Source organism: Camarhynchus parvulus, chromosome 4A, assembly GCF_901933205.1.
Source record: "Camarhynchus parvulus chromosome 4A, STF_HiC, whole genome shotgun sequence".
NCBI lineage: Eukaryota > Metazoa > Chordata > Aves > Passeriformes > Thraupidae > Camarhynchus > Camarhynchus parvulus.
The window spans coordinates 6,986,581-7,008,965 of record NC_044600.1 but is presented as its reverse complement, the minus strand read 5'-3'; the positions used below and the strand labels follow the sequence as shown (position 1 = coordinate 7,008,965).

The 22,385-nt window shown below is 48.1% G+C and overlaps 1 protein-coding gene across 2 annotated transcripts in view; it reads right to left on the bottom strand.

The window, feature by feature from the left end:
• Positions 1-22,385, bottom strand: part of GPC3 (glypican 3) — a 140,653-nt gene that overhangs the window by 5,713 nt on the left and 112,555 nt on the right. The window contains exon 7 of one of the 2 annotated variants that reach the window (XM_030967571.1): positions 20,393-20,549. The exons of the other annotated variant lie outside the window; for it this stretch is intronic. Coding sequence (XP_030823431.1) covers positions 20,393-20,549 — 157 coding nt within the window. The remainder of the gene's footprint in view (positions 1-20,392; positions 20,550-22,385) is intronic. 2 annotated transcript variants of the gene reach the window in all.

Here is a 22,385-nt window from a genome sequence, read left to right as displayed (position 1 = left end):
CAGGTAGGGCAGCTTGGCAAGCTGTGGCATCTGCCAGCATCTGCCTGCATCTTTCCTTCAGGACTGTTTTTTCCTAGGAAAGCATACGCTGCCATTGCCACTGAAAATGACAATCTCCAGAGTGCGCCGCTTTGTGTAATTATTTTAAGCAGCGAGCATCTCCAGTGTGGGGAAGAAGATGCCAACAGATGCAGCAGACTGGCTGTCTCCAAAACAGGACAGGATTTCTTAAAGGGAGAGATGTTTGAGTCAAGCCCAAACTGTTGACTCATTGCAAGGTGAAGCATAAGAGCCTGTGATTCCACACACCAGTCTGCCTCACCTTGGCTCCCAAATCTCTCCTTCTCTACAGTACCAACCATTTCACTCTCACAGGTGTTTGCACCTGAAATGTAGAAGAAGAGTCCAATTTCATCCCAAACACTTCCTGGAACACCAAAAGCTCTGCTGGCCTCAGCCTGCATTTATCTGGTTTTTCATGCAAACAGTTCCTATTACAAACACACTTCTGCCTCCCCAAAGGCAACACCTGACACCATCCATGGGGTTACATGGCACAAACAGCCACAACTGCATGGATACAGCCGAGATTCCCAACATGCTGCTTCTCCAAAACACCTTAAACTCTTCCAAACACCTAGCCAAGCATGGTTTCGTCTCATCAGGGAGGTTTTGCCCTCTGGCTTATTACCATTAAAATCCTGGAGCACCAACAGGTTTGCCAGTTGTCTTCTTGCACAACGAGCTGCAACAGCCCAGCCGTAGGTGCGGCCGCGCCGGTGTGTAATTAAAGCATGAGCCAGGGCCGGCTGTGGTGCTTGTGTTGGCGCAGATCACTGAGATGGATGTGCAGCATGTGCATGGTCTTGTGCCTCTGCTTTTCCACCTCCTCCACAGCAATTTAGGAGGTGCGGCTCTTGGCAATATGGATTTGGGAAAAAAAAAAAGAAGAAAAAAATCCAGCTCAACATCACCCTGCTGCCATCGGCAACACGGCCAAGAGAGCCTGGCATGGCTCAGCAGCAACGGGTAAAACCAACTTACTGGGCAGAAACCCAAAGGAATCAGGTTTGGGATTGCTGATTTGCAAACCAAGACTTTTCCCCCACTTGCCTGTTTGCCACCTCTGGGCTGCTGGTGTGCCACCGATGGCCCGTGGCCTGCAGCACATGTTCAGCACCAACCCAGACACCACAGGTACCACCACAAACCCAGCTCCAACGGGGGAGAAAGCTCCCCGGGTTCAATGCTCTCTGGAAGGCAGCAGTAAATTGATTTGGGGGGACCCAGATGTGAGGAAGGTCCATCTCAGTCCCAGCCAGGGCTGTAACCAGGGGCTGTTCGGGGTACACGAGGCACTGAGCTCTGTGAGGCAGCCAGTATGCCCACCCTGGCTCCCCAACCTCCAGTACTACCAGAAAAGTCTCTCCACACACGTCCACAAGCTTTTGAAGGGACAAAACCCCCTCAAAACCCAACACAGTGTACAGGCAGAGGGGCTGCACCATGACCCCAATTCCAGCAACTGCTCCTTCCCCCCACTTTGGCCAGAGGCTGGTGGCAAGGAAGGGCCATCATTTATGACCTGGGCCTATGTTTACTTTGAAAACGTACTCGTTACATTCTTTGCTCCTTGGTTTGTTCTAGACCTACCCTGAAGAGAATCTGGCATCTGCAATTGCATTCCTCGTTTTCCCCTTGGCAGAGCGTGAAAGAGTTTCTGAACTGCACTCGCGCAGCAGAGCCACAAAAATGTGTTTAGCAAAATGCACTCATGTAATCTATTAAAAATTAACAAATCTCATTAGCATTATTAATTGGAAGTGCTGGAGTCCTTGTACTTTGCTGATGAAGCAGCATTACCCTGGTCTGATATCCAGATGTACAGTCAAGAACAAGAGCTGCTACCTAAAAGAGCTTAGAAGAAAAGCACTGAAAAATAGGGAGCTAAAATGCACAGCCAAAAACATCTACAAAGACAGGGGTCAAGAAATAAAAAGAGGAATAGCTGTAAACAGGAGAGTATGAATAGAAGTGAAATTATTTAAGTGGCAGCAATACAGGACTGGGTTAAGCAGTGATCCTGCAGATCCCTCAGTATCTCAGCCCAGCCAGATGTGAAATCATTTCTTCCTGCTCAGAGACCTTCAAGATCTAAATCACAAAGAGATCCTTTCTGATCACTCTGCTGTCACCTGAGACATCTCCATACATTCTTGACTTTGGGAAGTAAGGTTCCCAGTGATAGCAGAGAAAAATTAAATGCTTCATATTCCCTCTAATGACTGAAAACAACATACTCCCATCTAACTGAAATTTTCTCCTTCATGTTTTCTTCCCCAAAAAATCCTGGATATGACCAGGAGAGGAAGCTCTTTCTTGCTACGCGCTGGCCTTGAAGCTCAGGACACTCAGGTATTAGCAGCACCTGACAAAATGCAGTCCTAAGGGGAATGCAATGGTCTCTGTCTTCCAGATGTTAGCCACTAAAAGCAGCCCTCAAGGCAGAAGGATGTTTCTCAATGCTTGACTGGAAAGCTCATGGTGGTGTTGTGGCACCCAGGAACATCTGACACCTCCCTTTGTGACTCACTGTGTGTGGAAACCAGCCCTGAAAGTGCCCAGGCCACAGACACCAGGGGTTTGTGCATTCCTGCTTCAAGCAGGCAACCAGGAATGTGCCTCTTCAGTCAGAAGGGACAAGGACTTTGTGCAATGTCTACACTCAGTGAAAAATCCCTGGACATCCACCAGGCTACAACTCATGATGCCAAGGGAAATATCTTGAGTGAGATTTCAGGTCAAAACCCAAGAATTTGGGTTGTGCACGGACACACCAGCTCAGCCCACAGTAGAAATGGCAGGCAGGATGAGGCATGGTGATGCTCCATGCTCCTCTGCTCAGCCTGCCTCTGCTCCTGGAGAAACTTCCTGAGGTTTTGTGCTCTGGCACTGCCCAGGGTCACCAGCATGGAGGGACAGCCAGCTCCCCTTCCACACCAGGGGAATGTTTGCATGGAGCAGGAGCTGAGGTGAGAGAGCTGCCAAGGGAAGGGAGCCAAGTGGCAACAGCATCACCTGGCTCTTCTCATTGTGTTAACCTGTATAAATAAACAAATAAAAAAAAAAACCCTGGACTTGCATTAAAACAACATTAAAGTGATTTCAGCCTGTAAAAATGGGGTAATGCAGAAGGTCCTGGGAAACATCACCACACCCAACTTTTCCATTTTATATAGAAGAAGGTTTTTTTTTTTTTCATGGGGTGGAATGTTTTAACAGCTTCAGGACATCTTCCCTGCACTGGAAGCAGCCCCAGGAACAGCCTCTGGGGTCTGACACCAGGACCTGGCTTTGCAGTGCATGGCAGTGAAGAAAGACCCAAATTAAGCCCAGCTGCTCACTGGGTGCCTGTAACCTCTGACACAAACCCTGGCTGATTTCTGCTCCCTGCCTCCCTCCCAGGCCAGAGCAAACCCTGACCCCAAAGCACTGGAATGAGGGTGCTAACAGCTGGGTGTGAATGGTGGTGGCAGTTCCAATGGGAATCCCAGCGTCATCCCTGCCGAGCACCAGGACACTGTGTGCAGTGCTTGGGCTGTGCTGGACCTCTGCCATCACACTTACACTGTCCTGGGGTCCAAGGGCATCCCTGTCATGCTTGGGACCTGCTGGAGCTCAAGGAGACCACGTGGACTGCTCCCACTGCAGAAGGGGGGGGCAAGGGATGGATGGCCCTGGGCTCCTGCCTGGCATCTCCCCGGGACAGCTGGTACGGCCACAAGGTGCCAGGGATCAGGACACACTGCTCCTGTGGGAGAATCCAAAGTGTTCTGGGGACACCTCCACTGACCCAACAAGGAGGTGACAACTCAATAGGGCTCCAAGGCCCAAGCCCACAAATGCCTCCTTCTCCATCCTATCTGAAGCTCTCTCTCAGGAATGTCACAATCACAGTGGAAAATCAAAATAAAAAGGCTATGTAATCCAGTTTCTAAATCCCTTCAAAATCACAAAATCCTCTCTAAAATGGATTACAGAGATTAGACATAAGAGTTTCCTGGAAATCAAGAATTGCATTTCTGCCTCCCCCATCTCTTCACTGCCTGAGAAAAAAAGAGCCTTGCTTGTGCCCCCCGCCCCACCTCACTCCTTCCCAGCCATCATCCCAGCCTTGGGGAGCAAAAGCAGCTCCCTCCAACCCCTAAAAACAGCAGAGCTGTTTCTACCTGACTTTGCCATAAGCAGCATTTTGGGGCACAACCTGCTGCATGTACCTGAGCCTGTGGACAACGTGGGATGACTGCCAGGTCCTGCAAGCATCCATCCCTACTCCAAACAGGCTCCACGTGGTTGTACAACGTGCTGCCATGGTTTGTGAGCTGCAGGACTTGCACCCAAATCTTAGGGGTGCCCAGCACAAAAACATCCTCTTAAATCAGGAAAATCACCAATGTGCCAGTGGTGACAATGCTACCGAGAAAGGTCAAACATGTGGGGATGATATAAAATTATTTAGCAGCCATGCCATTATTATTCTGATAGATTAAAATAATAATTTTGTTTAGTATTTTTGACTCAAGTATCCACAGTCGATGCTGGTAGGACAATTTTCTGTTGGGAATTTTTATTTCGTGAGAGTTTTTGTCCTTTCCTTCTTATTGGGAACAACAACAACAAGAAGGGATTGCAATATTAGCATTCCTGGCAGAGCACACATTCAAGTTCCTGACCTGTTATTGCTCAAGGACTTCTGCAGCTGCAGATGCCTGTTTGGAGCTACAGTTAGGTCACTTTGAATGATGCTCACAGAATAAGGATCAAAACACTCACAGCTTGATCAAAAGGACATTTTATGAACATTGCAGCCTGAGTTAAGTGCTGATGTGAATACTTAGGTTTGCCCTTATATTACCTCAGCTCGGTTCTAATAAAATTAACACCCTTTAAAATAATGCACTCAATTTTATTTGTTTCATGTTTTTGTGCCTTATGGCTTTGAAAACACATTCTCAAAACCCTCCCATCACACTGGGAATGTTTAGCTGTGTTGGGATCTGCAAATCAACATCTTTGTACAGAGGAATAATAAGGGTTGCACCTTTGTGTCACTGTTCCACCTGCTCTAACCTGGATTTATTCACCAAAGGTTGGGGTTTTATTTTCTGCCCACAAAGGAGGGTAACCAGTCACACACTTTCTTTTCCCAGGAAGAATTACCACCTGTAAATAAACAACTAAAAACTGAACTACAAGCACCAGCAGCATGAATTCTCCTTTGTAAAGAGACAACAGAAAAAACAAAGCAGGGGAAAATCCAGTCTCTCCCCTGCATTTCACTTGCACATTAGAGGCAAAATGAACTCGCCAGTTCAGGACAGGGGATGTCTTATTGGTGCAATACAGCTGCTTAACTGTTCTTTAGAGATATTCATCTCAAAAGCCAGAACAGAAAGAGCATTTTCCCCCCTTTTATTTATTTATCTTTTTTTTTGTGCCAACTCACCTTAGCTGAAAAGCACATTGAGATTGTAATTATGGGAAGGCCTCATCTAGTAGATTTGTAAACTCAGCTATCGGCTTGAATTACTGGAATTAGCAAGGCTAATTTAATGTCACTGTTCAAAATAGCTCAGATTTGGAATTTCTTAATGGCCTTAGGAAAAGGAGTCTTTATGCATACTGCAATCTAGGCTTCATTCTTAGACTAAATTCCTTCTCATAGATTTTGTGAATGCCCTGTTTTGTAGCCAACACAAACTCTGTCCAGTAAAATAATGTAAGGACTCAGAATGAAAAGAGATTAGCTGTTCCCTGCTCCTGTTATTTTAAAGCAGAAATAACTTTGGCTTCTACTGATTCATAGACAAAGCTTGAAATGCAAAGCATGCTCAACTCCAGAGTCAGCATGAAAAGGACCTTAAAATATTCCCGAGTGCAAGTAATGGACTTATTAGAGGGATGAAAAGAGGCACTTTTCACAGAATCCCAAGCTCTTTAGTCCTGTCATATCAATAATCTTGCTTAAGAATTTCATTCCATTTACATTTCTTTCCCTTCCAAATATCCTGCCTGACTCCTGTGAAATACAACACTTATGCTTTTAAAGTGTTAATTTATTTCTGTTAATGCTTGGTGGTGTAAAGTGTCTGTGGATCACCCAGAGTGTGAGTGATGGTGTCACGAGGGGGTGGGACAGGGAGCAATTCTGTGCAGTTATGCACCTGAAAATCGATAAATGAGGAGGGAATTTTAAAGACTTGGTTAAAAGCATCTTCTTTAAATAATGGCATTTGATTGTGCTGGATCTCGACATACCTGCAATCTGTTGCATTCTCATTTATGTTCATGTTTAACACCTACAAAAACAATGCTGACAGTAAGGGAAAAAAAAGCTTTATAGATATCAAGAAGGAAATTTGCCTAAGCTCTCCTAAACTTTCAAAATATATCAATTTTTAACCCTGTTTGCCTAGACTTTGAAAGATAGCTTACTCTAATGCCAGCACAAAGCAACTAGTAACAATTTTTCCTCTTTGTTTGAAGAAGCTGCTGAAAAACAAAGGGAATTCAGGAACAAATCACAAAGGTCTGTGTGGGCATAGCAAGGAAGGAGACAGAGATGCCCCCTATTTAAGGAATTAGGTGAGTTTTTTTTCCATTTGGCTCCAGGCCCACAGGACAATTTGCACTGGCTGGGGACTGTCAGCACGGAGAGGAAAGAAGATGTTTTTGGCTACATCTGCCCACGGCCCTCCACAAGACAGCACCAGCAGAGACCAGGAGACCCCCAAAGCCTGTGACAGGATGAGTGGCCACGCTGAGATGGCCGTGCCTGGTGTGTGGGGCTGGCCAGAGATGACTTTCATAGACCAAACCAGATTTCACACTGCCCAAGAGACTCAAGGGTCTCAAAGCACACCCCAGGCATTAATTACACCCTCCACTTTGAAGGAATTAATTAAGCACTGAAACCTTCTGGTCCCTGAGAGCCAAGCACAAGCCTCCATTCACTAATGGCTAAAACTGAGCTGGGTCGTGGCGAGGGTTCAGGAACACTGACAGGAGAGCTGAGAAAAGCACCTCTGAGTGCCCTGAAGCAGCAGAATCCTCCCCCCAGGATACTTCTAATTCCTCTGGACACGTCCCAGCAGGTCCCCCTGGGAAGGCAGCCCCTCCAGGTCTGGCTGTGGATCACTCCTCATGGCAAGGCAGGGAAAGCCGACACACCAGGGAGGACGAGGGGCAGTCCCATCCCACAGGCACCCTCCAGGGCATCCACCCAGTCCCTGCTTCTCCTCAAGAGTCCCTGACATTAGCAGTCGTTTTTCCTAATAGCAAACTGGACAGCCCTGATGAGACACCCACAAGAAGTAACAGGAGCTGCTCACACCATCCTGGTGGTTTCCTTGTGTGCCCCTGGCTGCTGGGCTGCTGTGTGACCATTCCTGGTGAGATCCTCCAGCTCCTCCAGCTGCAAGAGGCATCCCCACAGTCCCGTGGGAAGCAGATCAAGGGGCAGGCACCCCAAGATGCTGCAGAAACCACCCTCACTGGAGAGTTTGCTGAGCTGGTATCCTGCACAGGAACAAATCCACACAATGTGGCACGGCCTCGGTCACTCTCCTGCAGTGCTCCAGGAAAGGAACAAACCCCTCCCTGCTCCTGATTCCCCTGTTCTGCTCCATTCAGGCTTGCTTCATGCCTCCCCATCTTTCCATCTGCCTGGATGACTTTGTGTCCTCTCAGAAGCTGGACCAGCCATTCGCCCATGGCACTCACAATGGATTGAGAGGAGCAGCCTGCCAACCCACAAACATCTGCTGTCCCTGTTTCTTTTGCAACAAATGCCTGGATAAAATAGGTGACAAGTGCATTAAATATGATACCTGTGCTGCAGAGAGTGGAAGGCAAAGGGGGATTGCCAGCCCCTGCAGCTAACAGAGAGTGGTGGCTGTGCTGGAGCTGCAGCCTGGGAAACCCATTAAGGCCACATGGGGTGTCAAAGTGAAACAGGAGTGGTGGGCTTGCAGGGCAGGAGGCAAATTCAGAGAGACCTGGAACAGCAGGAGTTCCTCAGTGCATGCCTGCCTTTACCCTCCCAAAAGCTGGGAGGAGCAGGTGAGCAGGCACACCTGAGCTGCAGGTGAGGCACAGGCAGAGGCACAGAACCCCCCTGAGCATCCCCTCCTGCTGTGGGGAGATGCCCAGGGAGGGATTCCTCAGAGCAGGGCTTGCTCCAGGGGCTGCACCTGTTAGCTCTGCTTTAGGGTTAGTGCCATCCTGCAGCCATCCAGCCCCCCAGTGCAGGTTTCAGTGGGATGGAGGGGATTTAGGAGCCTCCAGGCAATCCCATATAGTGGTTGGTTACCCTCTATCCTACATAACAGAAGCTGGTGAAGTATTTTTACAGACATTTCTGCTCCTTAATGTGTGCAACTGGTCAGTGTGAATCTTAGTTATTAGCAACCAAAATCATGCTCTAACCTCTTGCTTTCCAACCCAAGCGCAGCAGTAATTTTTGTTCAGTGTGTAGCAATACTGCCTTGCTATGTCCTTATTTTGGGATTTTTTTGGGTACACAGAACTATTTTTCTTTTTTCCACATTTTCTAATGAGTTCTGGCGGTAGGAAGTTGTTTGTAAATCACACAAGTATTTGTTTTACTGGAAACATCTGCTTTAACACATTTGTCTTTTTAAAAAGGCCAATTTTTTTTAAACAAAGGTATTAAGCTGCAATGTAAATTGGGCACATCTGTTTATGAGTCACTGCAATAGCACTGCCTCTAGTGCACCAGATCACATGGATCTCCAGGGGCCTGATCCAGACAATTACAAACTCACAGCTTGCTCTGCTCCCTTCTCCAGCACTGCTCTTCCCAGAGCACTTCTGCCTGATTTAATAAATTAAGGCCCCTAAAAAAGAGAGACCTATTTAGTGTCTGCTAATATTATTAGGTGTCTGGCCCAGCAGACCAGAGAGTATCAACTAGAGACTGAGGCTGGTGCTGAAACCAGAGGCACCTGAGGGCCAAGTTCTGCACCAGAGCCACTCTGCCCATGGTGCTGCACCACCTCTGCTGCCTTCTGCTGCTCAGGGCTGCCACAAGAAACACCTAGAGAAGCCAAAGAGAGGGAAAGACATCGGCTGAACATCCAAGATCAATACCTGACCCACCAGCTGGTATTTATCCACTGCAAACAAGGTCAGCAGAGCTGGGGGACTGGTCTGAGGCCCAGGAAAACCATTCAGCTCTGGTACTGCAGTGCTGGGGAGCATCCCTGATGATTCTGGGGTAAATAAAGCAATGAGGGGTGGGAAGGGAAATCCAAACCAGCAATCCAAACCTGCCTGGTGAGGGCAGATTCAGAACCTCCATCCCCACAAGAGCTGCCAGACTCCAGCTGTCCAGGGCAAAGCTTTCTGACTGGCACCAAAGCCTAAATAAAGCTACAGCAGTCAGGAAGGGACACAGGAGGTGATGGTGCATCAGATGGTCCCTGAGAACAGGCACTGGAGCACAAGGGGGAAGTTTGCTTCCACAGGGAAGGGGAGAGGGGAGCATGTGGGTATGAATGCATTCCTTCACATTCCCTGCACATGCTTTAGCAGTGATTTATGTGGACAGGAGAAGAGATACTGCAGGCTGTGTTCTGTGATGACTTTGGGGAGCACACAACCTTTTTTTTATTTACTTTTTACTGGAATGATCTACAGAGAACCAGAAGAGGACAAGCAAACATACCAAAGCTGCAGAGCAGCCGGCAGAGAGATATCAAGGAGACAGAGGATATTACTCAGATTCTGATAATAACCACTGGCTCCCACCTGCCAACTGCAGGCTGTCTGACACAAAAAACTCCAAAAACAGGCTGGAGCAGATGTCTGCCTCCCTGTGCAGGAAGTGTCTCCAGTATCCATGAGACACAAGCAAAATAGCTTAGAGTCCAGCAATTTTTCAGACTCGAGATACTGAATTCAAACAGGAAGGAGGGAGGAAAAAAACAGCAAAGCAAAAGGATGTGTCTCACATTGCAGTTGTAATTTACATTTTAGAAATCCTGCTGGGACTCCTGCACTGGACTGAGGCAGTGACAGATGCCCTGGCAATCTGTCCAGCTGCCAAACCTGATGCTCAGCAGCCAGCAGTACCTGCCACTGCAAACCATCCATCCCTGCACATCACAGAACCTCCAAGGGATGCAGCAGCACCATGAGCACTCCGTGGGGCACAGGGTCCCTCTGCACCCAGCAAAGAGCCAGCCCAAGGCAGCAGCTCCCACCTGCCTGGAGATGGGATGCACAGAAAGAGGGATTCACCTTCCAAGAAGGAAGGTGTGGGGAAGGGAAGGTGCTGCTGGGTTTGCATTCCAGCTCTGTGCTGGGTACAGCCCCAGCCTCCTGCAGGAGGGGAGGGCAGAGCATCGTCCCAGGTCCCACGGGAAGCAAAGAGCGAATGAAGAGCAGGAACAGACAGCAAGATGTCATTGAGAGCCCCAAATACCACTGAAGATGCTTTCTGAAACAACACAAGCTGGTCAACATGCCAGATTTCCATTCCCATAAAAGAGGGGGAATGTGCTACTGCTCCAAAGCAGAACAAAAGCAAAACGTGTCCAAATTTTTTGTTGTTTAAATTTACAAAATTTTAAAAAGGCAAACTGACATACTATTCCAACAAAGTCCAATCAATTCATTTGATTTGGGGTTTTTTTTTTCCCTGTGGTATAATTAAAAACGTAATTTCAAGCAGACTTTTAGACAAGAAGCTGCTGTGGAGTGAAAGCAGGCAGCATTACCTTGTGCTTCAGGCTGCTGCTGCTTCACTTCCCTGCTGCAAGGGCACAGAAAGATGTTTCAGTTTATTCCAAAACAAGAAAATCCCATCCAAAGCTCCAGCATGCTTCACTGCCTCCCAGTTCCAGCAGAGGCAGTTTGCAACTCTAAGTCTCCCATCAGAAAGTTTCTGGCTTCCCCTAAAAGCAACATGAGGGGACGTTAAATTTTGAAGCCAGGGCACTTTTGCCCCAGGGAAGATGCCCCAGAGAAGATGGCAAAGCCAGCAGACTCCAGCACCACTTGGTTGCCTGAAATGTGTTGCTGGGATAGAAACCCATGTGGGCCCTCCTGGAGCTGTGAGAGCCCCAGGGCAGGAACGCAGGGGAAGGCAGAGCACAGGAGGGGGCAGGTCCGTGGGAAGCAGGACACCCCTCCTCCAGCTCACAGCTCATCCATCCCAGCACCAGGGCTCAGGGTCTGCTGCAGATACACCTGGGAATCAGGGGAGCCCTGCTCAGGCAAACACACCTGGTTCAGTTCATGTTACTGCCGGTGTCAGCCCCAGCAGATGTGTGTGCACAGCTCAGGATAATGCACACCAGCCGAGGAGAGCTCCTGCCTGACACATGATGGATCCCCTGCTCCGGGAGCACACGGAGCAGTGTTGACTCAGTAATTGATCCTGTCCTGGGAATGCACCCACTGATGAGTGATTTGCAGGCCAGACCCAAATTCATGCTATTTTCACTTGCAAAGCAAAGGGTGAGAAGAGAGACAGAAATGAGGATTAAAAGACCAGGATCCTAGGAGGTTCTCTGGAGAAGCATCCTTCTTCCCCTTTCCAATACCTTTTGGGCAAGGACTAAAAAAGAGGCTGCTTTCTGGGCAGGTCTGTGTTTCTTTCTTCTGGGGAACAACAGCAACCAGCAGCAGGCTCTGTGGTCAGGTCTGTGCACAAGTCCAGCATGGGCTGTCCACTGATTTAATTTTGAAAACCTCATCTCAAGTAATGCCTCTTCCTCCATCCAGGTTACACCCAGATCCCAACATCTTCCAGATACTGAACTCAGAGTTCATTTAATCAGGCCTGATTATTTCATAGACACATATACTTATGGAAAGATGTAAAAACTAATTTTCAAAGTGCAGTGCTGCTGTCTGCAGCATGCAGGGACCTGTTGGATGCAGGCAGGGAGATGCTGCCATGCAGACTCTCACTCAACCACATCTAAGCCAACCCCAGCTCCCCAGAGCTCCTGGCTGCTGCCACAATGCAATGCTGCAACTCACACTGCCAGGTCACGGCCACAATAACCACCTGCACAAAAACAAACACATTTGTTCCAATTTGAAGAGGGGAACCAAGAGCTCAGGCTTTTTAAGGCAGCCTGGACAATTTGCGCATTCCCCATCTTGTTCCACATAGGGCTCAAAAAGTGCTCTGAAAGTTGCACCCAAAAGGTGTCCAGTGAGGGTTTCCATGATCCACCTGACACAGCATCTGCTCTCCTGGACATCTTCAGGGCAAGAGGATGGACAGCAGAGCAGCAGCCACAGCTGAGAGACCAGGCCCTCCTCCTATGCACTTTCAGTGAGACAGGGCCACCTGGCCCAACACTCACTGATATACCTGCATTTCCCCAAGACACTTTTTGGGCAGACGTGTTTTATAGTCCTTGATGGACCTTGGTTCTTGTCTTCTTTTGTCATTGAAAGGGACCTTGAAGATGATCTAGTTCCACCACACTTGCCATGGACAGGGACCTTCCACTGCAGCAGGCTGCTCAGATCCCCATCCAAGCTGGCCTTGAGCACATTTCTGGGGACAGGAGCTGCAGGAGAGGGATGGCCCAGCCCTGTGCCCACAGGGCATCCTGTGATGTCTGACAGCTGAGTGCTGGCACACAGACACAAGTGCTGGGCACACACATCACCAGGACAGCTGGGACCCACTCCAGGGCCAGAGCCCTCTCCCACAACACTCAGCAGGGCTGTGCCCAGCAGCCTCATTTATTACATCCCATAATCTCTCTTATCAGCTTACCTGCAGTGAGGCATTAGCAAAAGCCAGGCCACTCATGAAAGGGACACCCTCTCCTATGTGAAAAGTCAATCAACATGTTATATTGTTATCAGGCTCACAGACAAACCTCTCTTTGTACAACAAAATGTGCAGATACAGTGCCCTGACTATCAGTGTAAGGTTATCTTGTTGAGCCTTTAGCAGGTAGCACCTGATCTGCTTCTGTCTGAAATATACCTTTATTGCTGTCCCTTAAAAAGAAAACCAGCTAAATTATTTTGCCTCTCCACAAAGAAAACCAGCAAAAAGAAAAAAAAACCAAAAAACAAAAACCACCAAACCAAAAAGCAAGGCTGTATCCAAGTCAGGAATTGTGTTTCCCAACTTCATCAGAATTCATGTCTTTTTCAGCCACAAAAAACAGATTCATCACCCTTTAAGGATAAATATGGCCATCACTATTGCAACTGGGCACATTTTTGCATACTTGAAATTGTTTTGAGGTGTTCAGTCATGTAAGATGCTGCACTCAGTAACAATTTAAAGAAACATTAGCTCCCAAATTACACTGTTGAAAAGTATCTCCTTAGACACCCTGGCACAGTACAAGCTGTTATTCAAACTTGCAGCCTAACTAGAGGCTGAGCCTTTTGCCAGCAGACTGGCATTAGAAACATCTGGGAGTGATGAGCAGTCCCAGACTCCCAAAGACCTTGGCACATTTTCATGTGTTATAGCAGAGGCAGCATCTCATCTGATCTTTAGTGAGCTTCCAGCCCTTCAGCCTCACCCAGCGACCCCACAGACCAGCCTCATCTTCCTAAAGAAGGATTTAGACCAGCTCACACTGGGAATGTGATGCATCATGTGATTTATGAATATCCCCTCCTCAGATTCAGCTCTTTAAAAAATGATGCATCATTCTTTGCTTTGGGTCAGAATGGACCAAGGCAGAGAAGTCCTAAAAATACCAGATACAAATTGCTCAGATGGACTTGGGTCTGTAAGCACAACACTGAAAAAGGTAAAAAACATTTAAAAAATGAAGTGAAATTGTGAAGTGAAACAAACAAAAAAGATAGAACCATGGGATAATATGCCCAGTGGATTTACTTGCTGCTTCCAAAGATGGCTTTTGCACAAATGTAGCTTTTCTCAAAGCACAAATTCTGATAATGACCTTCTAGTTCTTCAGTCATGGAATTAGTGTTTCTTTGGAGGAACTCAGGGCACAGAGGTCACAAGAACCCCTCCCAATGTACACACTGTGTACAGTGTGAGGCCTGCAAGAGTCACAGCAGCACAGCCAGCTGAAGGATGCTATGAACAAGTCCTTCTCCAAACACCACCAATAATTTTCTCAGTCTGTCAATTAAAAAAAAATCATTTTTTGCTGACGTCAGAAGTAAATTAATGAACTTGCCACTCAATTAGAGGGTCAGTCAACTGCTACATGTGACTCCCTCTCCACCCTTTAGCTTTTATTTAGACAATGATGATGAATTCTTGACTTTCAACCAGACCTTCATTAAAAGAAAAGCTCAATAAACACAAACATTTGAAATAGAACAATAATCAGACTATTGCACTGTTTCAGTCTGTACAATTCCAGCTCTTCCATCAGGATAATCTAGCTGACATTTGGCCTTGTCATTTTTTCACCCTGGGACAGGATGAATGTCTTGTAGAACAGCATGTTTCTGCTATCCTTGCTTCAGTCAAGCATTCACTTTCTTTGGAGAAAAAAAAAGTCATTTTCTGCTACTAAAATGGTAGTTAGAAGCCCTAAAGCCATTAGCAGATAGAAATGCCCATGGGAAGGATGCTGTGTCAGTCCAACCCATCTCAGGCAGTGCCTGAGCCAAGGACAGGCCAGGCCTGCTGAGGCACACACAGTAAATATTGGTGCTGCACCCAGGATATTTGTCACCAGGGCCATCCAAGGCTGCAGGCTGTTCACCAGGATGGGACAAGAGCCACGTGGCCCTGCGCTGTCAGCAACACTCACACAGATGGGGATGTCTCCCACCTGTGGCAGGAGGGTTTCAGAAGGCATTTGGGGGTTTCAGAATGCCTGGCTCAGCAGAGGGATGAACAGACAGTGGAGCAGAGCAGCAGCACAGACACAGGTGCTGGGATAGGGGCACACTGGAGGCACTGCCAGAGCAGGGATCACTGCTCTTTATTCCCACAAAGGATGGGAATGCATCATCTTGTAAATATTTTAACTGGTGCTCATCTGTCTCCCAGCACACACATGGAGTGAGCCTGGGCAGACTCTGACTGCTATTCCCAGGTTGGGAGCATCCCCTTTTCCAGCACAAATGCTCATTCCTAAGGAACTTTTCCCACAGAAATGAGCAGCAGAAACCAGGAGGGCAGCACCCAAAGTGGCCTTGTCTGCCTGGCCTCCCCCTCTGCCATTCACAGCCTCCACCTGGACAGGGAAACCCCCTGGTACATCTCTGACCCCCAAAATGAGGGAGGGAGCTTGGATTGGTGGCACCCTCCTGAAATAAACCCTGGAGAGGACAGGGGGAAGGGAGGAAGGTCACCAAAGGCTGAGCTGTAGGGACATCTCAGCACTAAGACCTCTAAGGCATGGAATGCTTTTCTGGGCGTTGGGAGCTGTTTGAGAGCAGAGCAGGATGGAAGTTGCAACTCACAGGGTTTCAGAACAGCTCCAAAAACGTGGTGCAGGACACAAACACAGGAGTCCCACCCTGTGCCACACGGGGCACAGCCACCACACATCCAGAGACCTCCCCTGCCCTGTGATGTGCATCCCAAATTCCCATTTGGAAGCAACTCCACCTTTGTAACATGGACAAAGGGGCTGCCAGCAAACAGCCTTTCCACCTGGGAAAACACCCCACCTGGCCAGCTCAGAGGCAATGTTCAAGCCTGCAATTTGATGATGAGGGCACTCACAAAAAAAGCCCTGCCAAGAGGATAAATCAGTGGCAAAGCAAACCAAGAGTCACTAAAGAGTTACAGATCTGGGTAGGTCAAGGGGGAGACTGTGCTGATTCTTCAAAAAGCACCTAGGTATGGCATGAAGTGCTGGAAACCACAAAGGGTCTGGCAGCAAATGGGCAGGGCACAGGAAAACTTGGGGCTTCCTTGGGGGCTTAGAAATAGCCAAGGGACAGCTGAGAGCAAAACTCACTGCAGGTTATTGCAGCAGGAGCAGCCAGGCAGGGGAGCTGTTTTACACACACAAACTTCCAGAGCCATCTTTATATATTTTTATTGCACACATCTATCCTTACATATCTCATGGGATGAGGCCAACTTCCCTTCCCAGGACAAACTATTTCTACTTAATTCTGCCAAATCCATCTGTTCCCAAGACAACTTTTGTTGCTGTCTAACACAGATATTTTGGAAGAGTAAATCTTCCCCTCAAACTCCCAACCCTTTCCCCAAGTTGCTGGATTGTTCAGAACGTTCTCTGGGTGCTTCAGCTACTAAAACAGATATTTTCCTCCCAGCAAAGCTTGTGAGAAGCTCAGGGGCACAGCTGAGCTGGACCAAACCACCTTTGCAAAGCCCCTGAAACGCCTGCACCTCCTCTCCCCCAGCATTTAATAAAGCCCACACCTGGCACAGGAGCATGTCCAGCATCCATATTTTAATTTCAGGCTCCCTGGGAACAACCTCTTTGGTTCCAAGTGACATCTGGAGTGAGCACACCCCAGGTCAGCTAATTAGTGGCTGGCTGGAGCATCAGCAAAGCACCAACCACCCTGGGCTCCTTTTCCTTTGGGTGCCTGCCTGGTGCAGGATGGCTGATCCCAGCAGGCTGACAGCACATGTCTGCATCTCACAGCCTGGAAGACATTTGCACTGACTCATAATTTGGGGGGAAATGCTATAATTCATTTGCAGACATGCTTTGCCATTGGAGTGGCATAAATATATGTACAGAGCTCTATTTTTAGAGCTGCATGGCCAGGGTGCTGGCTCCATGGGTACTCCACTGACAAACAGGATGCACTCTTTCTCTGAGCTGGGAGGTTTTCAGCCCTCCCCCTTATTGTAAACATCATCAGCCTTCAAAACCCTTAATGTGTTGCAGATGTGACAAACAATAAAAGACCTATCACAAAAAAAAGCCTGCCATCTCCGTGTTTCCCACTGGGGCAACATAATAATGAATTTATTAGCATATAGGGCTCACCAACATATGTTTATAGTCACTCACAAACTTCTGACTTGACAGTTTACAAGTATGTTTAAATCATTAAAGTTTAGCTTGACTGTCCAGTTACTGCAGGCTCATTATAAATAGGAAACAAAGGTTACATTTTATACAACAGGCGATAAATCAAAAGTAGTCTGTATTTTAGACTGACTTCCCCCCGCCCCCTTCCCGCCCCCCCCACTTTTGCTCTTTTTTTAATCTCCTTACTTTCAAGACCTTCTGAGGGGACATCTTGGTGAGGCCAGTGCCCAGCAGATGTCTGCAGTCAGCTGGCAGGACCAGGGGCACCCACAGTGGGGAGCAGGAGAAAACCCCACTAGAGATGCAAAGACCTCAGAGGTGGCAAAATCTGCCAATGTTTTCACTCAGCTAACAGCCAAAATCAGTGCCAGCCCAGGACACTGACCTCTCCTCCTCCTCAAGGCATCACCAAGTCCATCTGCAAGGCCTGGGAAACCCTTTGAAGGGAGGAGTTCTCCACTGCCAATTTGCTAAAGCTGAACAAAGCGCCTGAGAGAAGGAGGGGAAAGCCCCAGACTGTGTCCCCAGCCTGCAGACCTCGAGGGACAGCAGGAGACTCAAACATGCTCAGATGGGGGTTTGGGTTTGATCCCTGCACTGCAGCACAGCCTGCCATCCACGCTCCTGCCCGCACACTGCAGAGCATCCAGCAGGGGATGAAACCCCTGCTCAGCAACACAACCCCAGCCACTCCCATCCCTTCTGCCTCCATTACAGGGTAACCACCTTGGGAAGGAGAGAGATAAAGCCACATTAAATGTAAAATTCATTTTGTAAACTATTTCCAGATTTCAAAGCCTGGCAGCATTTCAAATGGGCATGCTACCCTAAAATTTAGAATTTGTGGAAGTTTGGGGTGGGGGGTGGGGGGATGTGGAATGGTTTCTGGTCCCTTTTATTTCTTGCTATGTACATGTGATATGATGGAAAAAAAATTAATTGAAAAATACCCTTTCAAAGTAAAAAGAAATATCATTCTCAAAAATGTTGAAAATTAGTATTTCCACACCATCAGCAACTTTTCCTGGGCTGGTTTCCAACATAAAACTTGAACAGAGTCACAGTTTATATCCAATACCAAGCAAATAGGATTCTGTCACTGTCATATCAGCTTCACCTCTCTGCTCTAAAGCAAAACACAAAAAAAGAGCACATGGCATGGGCAAGCAAGGAAGAAAGCCTCCCTGACAGCACAGCTCTGTTCTCTGAGCTCAGTCAGGGCCTCAAAGCCCTGCTGGACAAACTCCACACTCTGAGCAATCTAAAAGATTTTACCTGCCAGGAACCTCATGCCCCAGAGACACAACTGCTTTAAAGTTAATATTTACCCATCCCACAGCAAAGGCAGCAGCAGCAGGACAAGTCCTCCTCTCCTGCTGCATGTTCTGTGCCACAGTGACAAGAGGGGCAAGTTACCAGGGAGATCAATGCAGGGATTAAACCAGAGGGGCAGAAAGGATCATATATCCAACTGCAGAGATCACTGATGATAGTGTGGGGAAGGCTTTAGAGGAAATTAGAAACACATTAAAAATAACATCAAGGTGTGACACAAAGATCATGGAAAATGAAACACGTATCTCTGCTCTCAGCACAGGACACTGTGAATCACCTGTGTTTCTTTAACATAAACTTTGTTATTTAGATCTTAGATGAAATTAAGTGTGTTTTAGCCCTCTCAAAATTCTATGTTTCTCTTTCAGACTTGGAGTGGAGGACTTGAAATTACTTTTCTTTCTCTTACTTAATATCTGAATAGATGTATTTCATGCATGTTACATAATGTGTCAATAATCTCTGATATGAAACTGGCATTTAATATTTCAGCTCTCACTTCATTAAGGATATTTTAATTATCCCAGACCAATGGGAGGGAATTTATAAACATCTGTGCTTCGTTTAGGAGCCCAAATTTGCCTTTTAAACTTCAAAGCTGCAAAGCTGATTTTATCCAGGCTTGGTTGTCTGGTCTCTCCAAGAGCACCGTGTAGCCCTGGAACCAGCACCAAGTAGGCCAAGCCTCCAGTCCACAGAGCAACACCCAGCACTGCTCATCCCTGCTGGACACAGCCCCCAGCAGCCTGGGCTTGCTCACAAAAACAAACCAGGAGATGCTGCTGAGCCCCACATTGTGCTCAGTGGGCCTGGGAGAAGGCTCACACCAGCAGCACGAGTGAGTGCCCAAGTCACACCTGGTCCTTTGCTTTCTCCTCCCAATGGGTGACCAGGGGCTGCCTCATCAATAACCCCAGCAGTGCCTCAGGGCTGTTCTCAGAGGAACCAAGGACATGACTCACACTGGCGAGCAAAGCAATTTTTAGGCTTCCAAGTACCTACATCACTTCTGCAAAACGAGTCTGAGGTATGTGCAAAAAATCATTGGGGGTTTCTAAACCCTACATCATAAATAACCATCATTTGCTGCAGTCAAACAAGCATTCCTGACTCTCTGGTGCCCTCCAGGAAGATGAGAAGCTCATCTCCAATCTCAGGATTGCAGGCAGCAGTGGGAAGGACAGAAGAGGGTGACCCTGGGACCTACAGCAGATTTTCAACTTGCCTCAAATCCTCTCCAGTGGGCTGCACTCAATACACCCCTACAGAACCAGCCTGGAAAAGCAGAGGCATTTCTTCTCCAGCTGCTGCCTGGACCAGCACCACAGCCAGCCAGGACAATCTGGGGTGTCTGCAGCTCTGGGAGTGCCTGAGCAGACCCCAGGGGCAGCTCCCCACACCATCACCCAAACCTGTGCCCCACACAGGGGCAGCTGCTGCAGGGCTGTAGCAGGCCCAGAGCCTGCAATGCCTCCATGGTGTTCAGCAGCCTAAGATAGGAAATGCTCAGTGATGATGACTGGACTTTAGCAGCCCCTCTCCCACCCTCAGACCCTTGCTTATCTCTCTGTAAGACTATAGGTCACTTTCCTTTAACCCTTGCCATTGGACAATTCCTAAAACCCCTGTACCCTATAAAAACCCCTACTTTTGCCCAGTTGGGCAGAAGAGCTGTCACTGAGAACCTTCGCAGAAGATTCAATAAAGACAGGTGGAAGGTTTCTGTGGAACCTCACACAGCTTTCTCCTCTCTCTACCCTGTGTCTGCCTAAGGCACCTAGCAAGCAAAGAGCTGAAATCACAATGAGCTGATAATCACTAGAGTTGATCTCACCTAAGCTTGCTAAGGTGGCCAGGGGCTGGGGGCTGCTTGGGAACTCTGACAGCTCCGTCCTGCTCAGCACAGCCTATCTGGACCCCATTGCAGCCGCTGGGGATACCCCAAAACCCAGCAGGGGCTGCATTACAGTGCCACATCCCCATCACCTGCACCCCACAGAGGGGCAGTTCCACACCCCCATCACCTGCTAGGAAGCGGAGCTGGTTCCTCACTCTCAGCTCTCCATCCCCAGAGCCTCTGCCGCACTCATCTTCATCGTCGCAGTCCCCGCTCTCCTCCTCCTCCTCCTCTGCGGCTTTTCCCGGAGCTTTTCGACGGGGCAAAGTCATCCCTCTGAGCAGCTGGAAGACAAGAGGGGCACGGTCAGTCACTGCTGCCTCATCCCCACTCGCTGGGGGAGCAGGGGACATGGTGGGGACAGGATTCAGTGGAGTCAGGACAGTGGGACACGACCCCAGCACTCCCTGTGCCAAAGCACTGAGGAGCTCAGGCTCATTCATGGACAAAGCTGCACAAAAAACTTCAGTGCAAGAAACAAAAGGAGGAGGCAAAACCACACGGAGTCATTCTGGGCTTCTGCCCAGCGAGAATCACATGAGCCCTACAAGACCCCAGTGTCACCAAAGCTCTGGGGTCAGCTACAAAACACATGCCCAAAGTTAGACCAGAAAAAACAGAGCAAGAGGAGCCTCTGTTCAGGGAATCTCACTGCTTTCAGGGACTCTCTCTCCCATTTTAGATGTAACACATGAAAGAAAATGGCAGATCTCTCAGATCTGCATGGACCCCACAAACATAACCTAAAAATCTCATTTCTCACTCCTGAAGCACAGAGGATGCTAGTGAAAGTTTTTGGGGTAGCCAAGTGACACAATGAAAGCATCTTTTAAAGGATGTTTTAAGGCTGGGTCCTGAGTAACAGTGAGAGTTTGCAGATCCCTGAGACAGGACTTGAATACCTCCCCTGAGCACGGGGTCAGGACCATTTTCCAAACATGGCTTGGAGCTCCCCACATTCCCATCACAGCACACACAGGGATTAGACACATTATAAACTATCAGCTTCCTCTCTTCGCTGACTTCCCTGATTTTGCTGTTGCTGAAAGCAGCCAGCTACTCCATCATAAACCCAGATCCCCTTTGAAAAAGTGTGAGTCAGCTAGTTAATATATGCTGAAAATTTCTATCACTGCCACTCTGCTGTTAAAAGCTTCTTGAATTTAATCTCAGCGCCAAGGAAAAAAAAAATGAAAAGGATAAAGTAACAGAGAAGACATTGCAAAATGGGAGCTTTCCACATGCTTCAGGGGTTTGGTTAGCTCCATCTCTTGCAGCAATATGCACGCCTTGCAAGGCATTTTTTAATATCTGGAATCTAGGTTATATTTTTAAACTATTATGCTAGCCTTAGAAAACAGTTTCTAAAATATTTATCTCCTGAAGTTTATACAGCCTTGGAGGAATGCCTTTGGCATCTGGCTCGCCCTGTCCACAGCAATGTCCACATACCTCAGTGTTTATATTAGAGGAGCATAACGTAATGAAAAACAAATGGCTCCATGTGAGACCCCTTTGGGTTCCCCAGCTCAGGCACGGCTCTCCCTGGCACGGGCCAGAGTCTGCCTGCTGTGAGAACCACGCTGGCTGCACCCATGGCAGGCAGCAAAATGCAGCTCATCTCCTCAAAACTCAGGGGATGTGCCTTCATGGCCTCCAACAGGCTTTGGCTCAGGCTGGTTAAGTGAACTTTTCAGGAATTTAACTTTGTTTAGACATTTACAAGCTTCTCCCAGAATATGGTGCAACCACAACAACAACAAAAACCAAACAAAAAGGCAAGTGCAGTGCAGGGGGTAGCACAAGGAAGATCTCACCCAGGCACCAAACATGCCAACCAGCCAAGCCTTGACACCATCACTTGCACTTTGCTCCTCCAAACAAAGCCCCAGCAACAGCAGTCCTCAGCTGAGCTGCAATGAGGGTCTGCCATGCACAGCAGCTAATTAATTAGCACAGACACCAGTTCAAACCCTGTGCACCACTGCCAAAACCCAAGCCCATCGTGCTGGAAGGGGCCATGACTGCTCAGCAGCAGGATCCTCATTCCCCTGTGGGATCCTCACTCCCCCTGTGGGATCCTCACTCCCCTACATCCCAGGAACAGAACAAGCCAGACA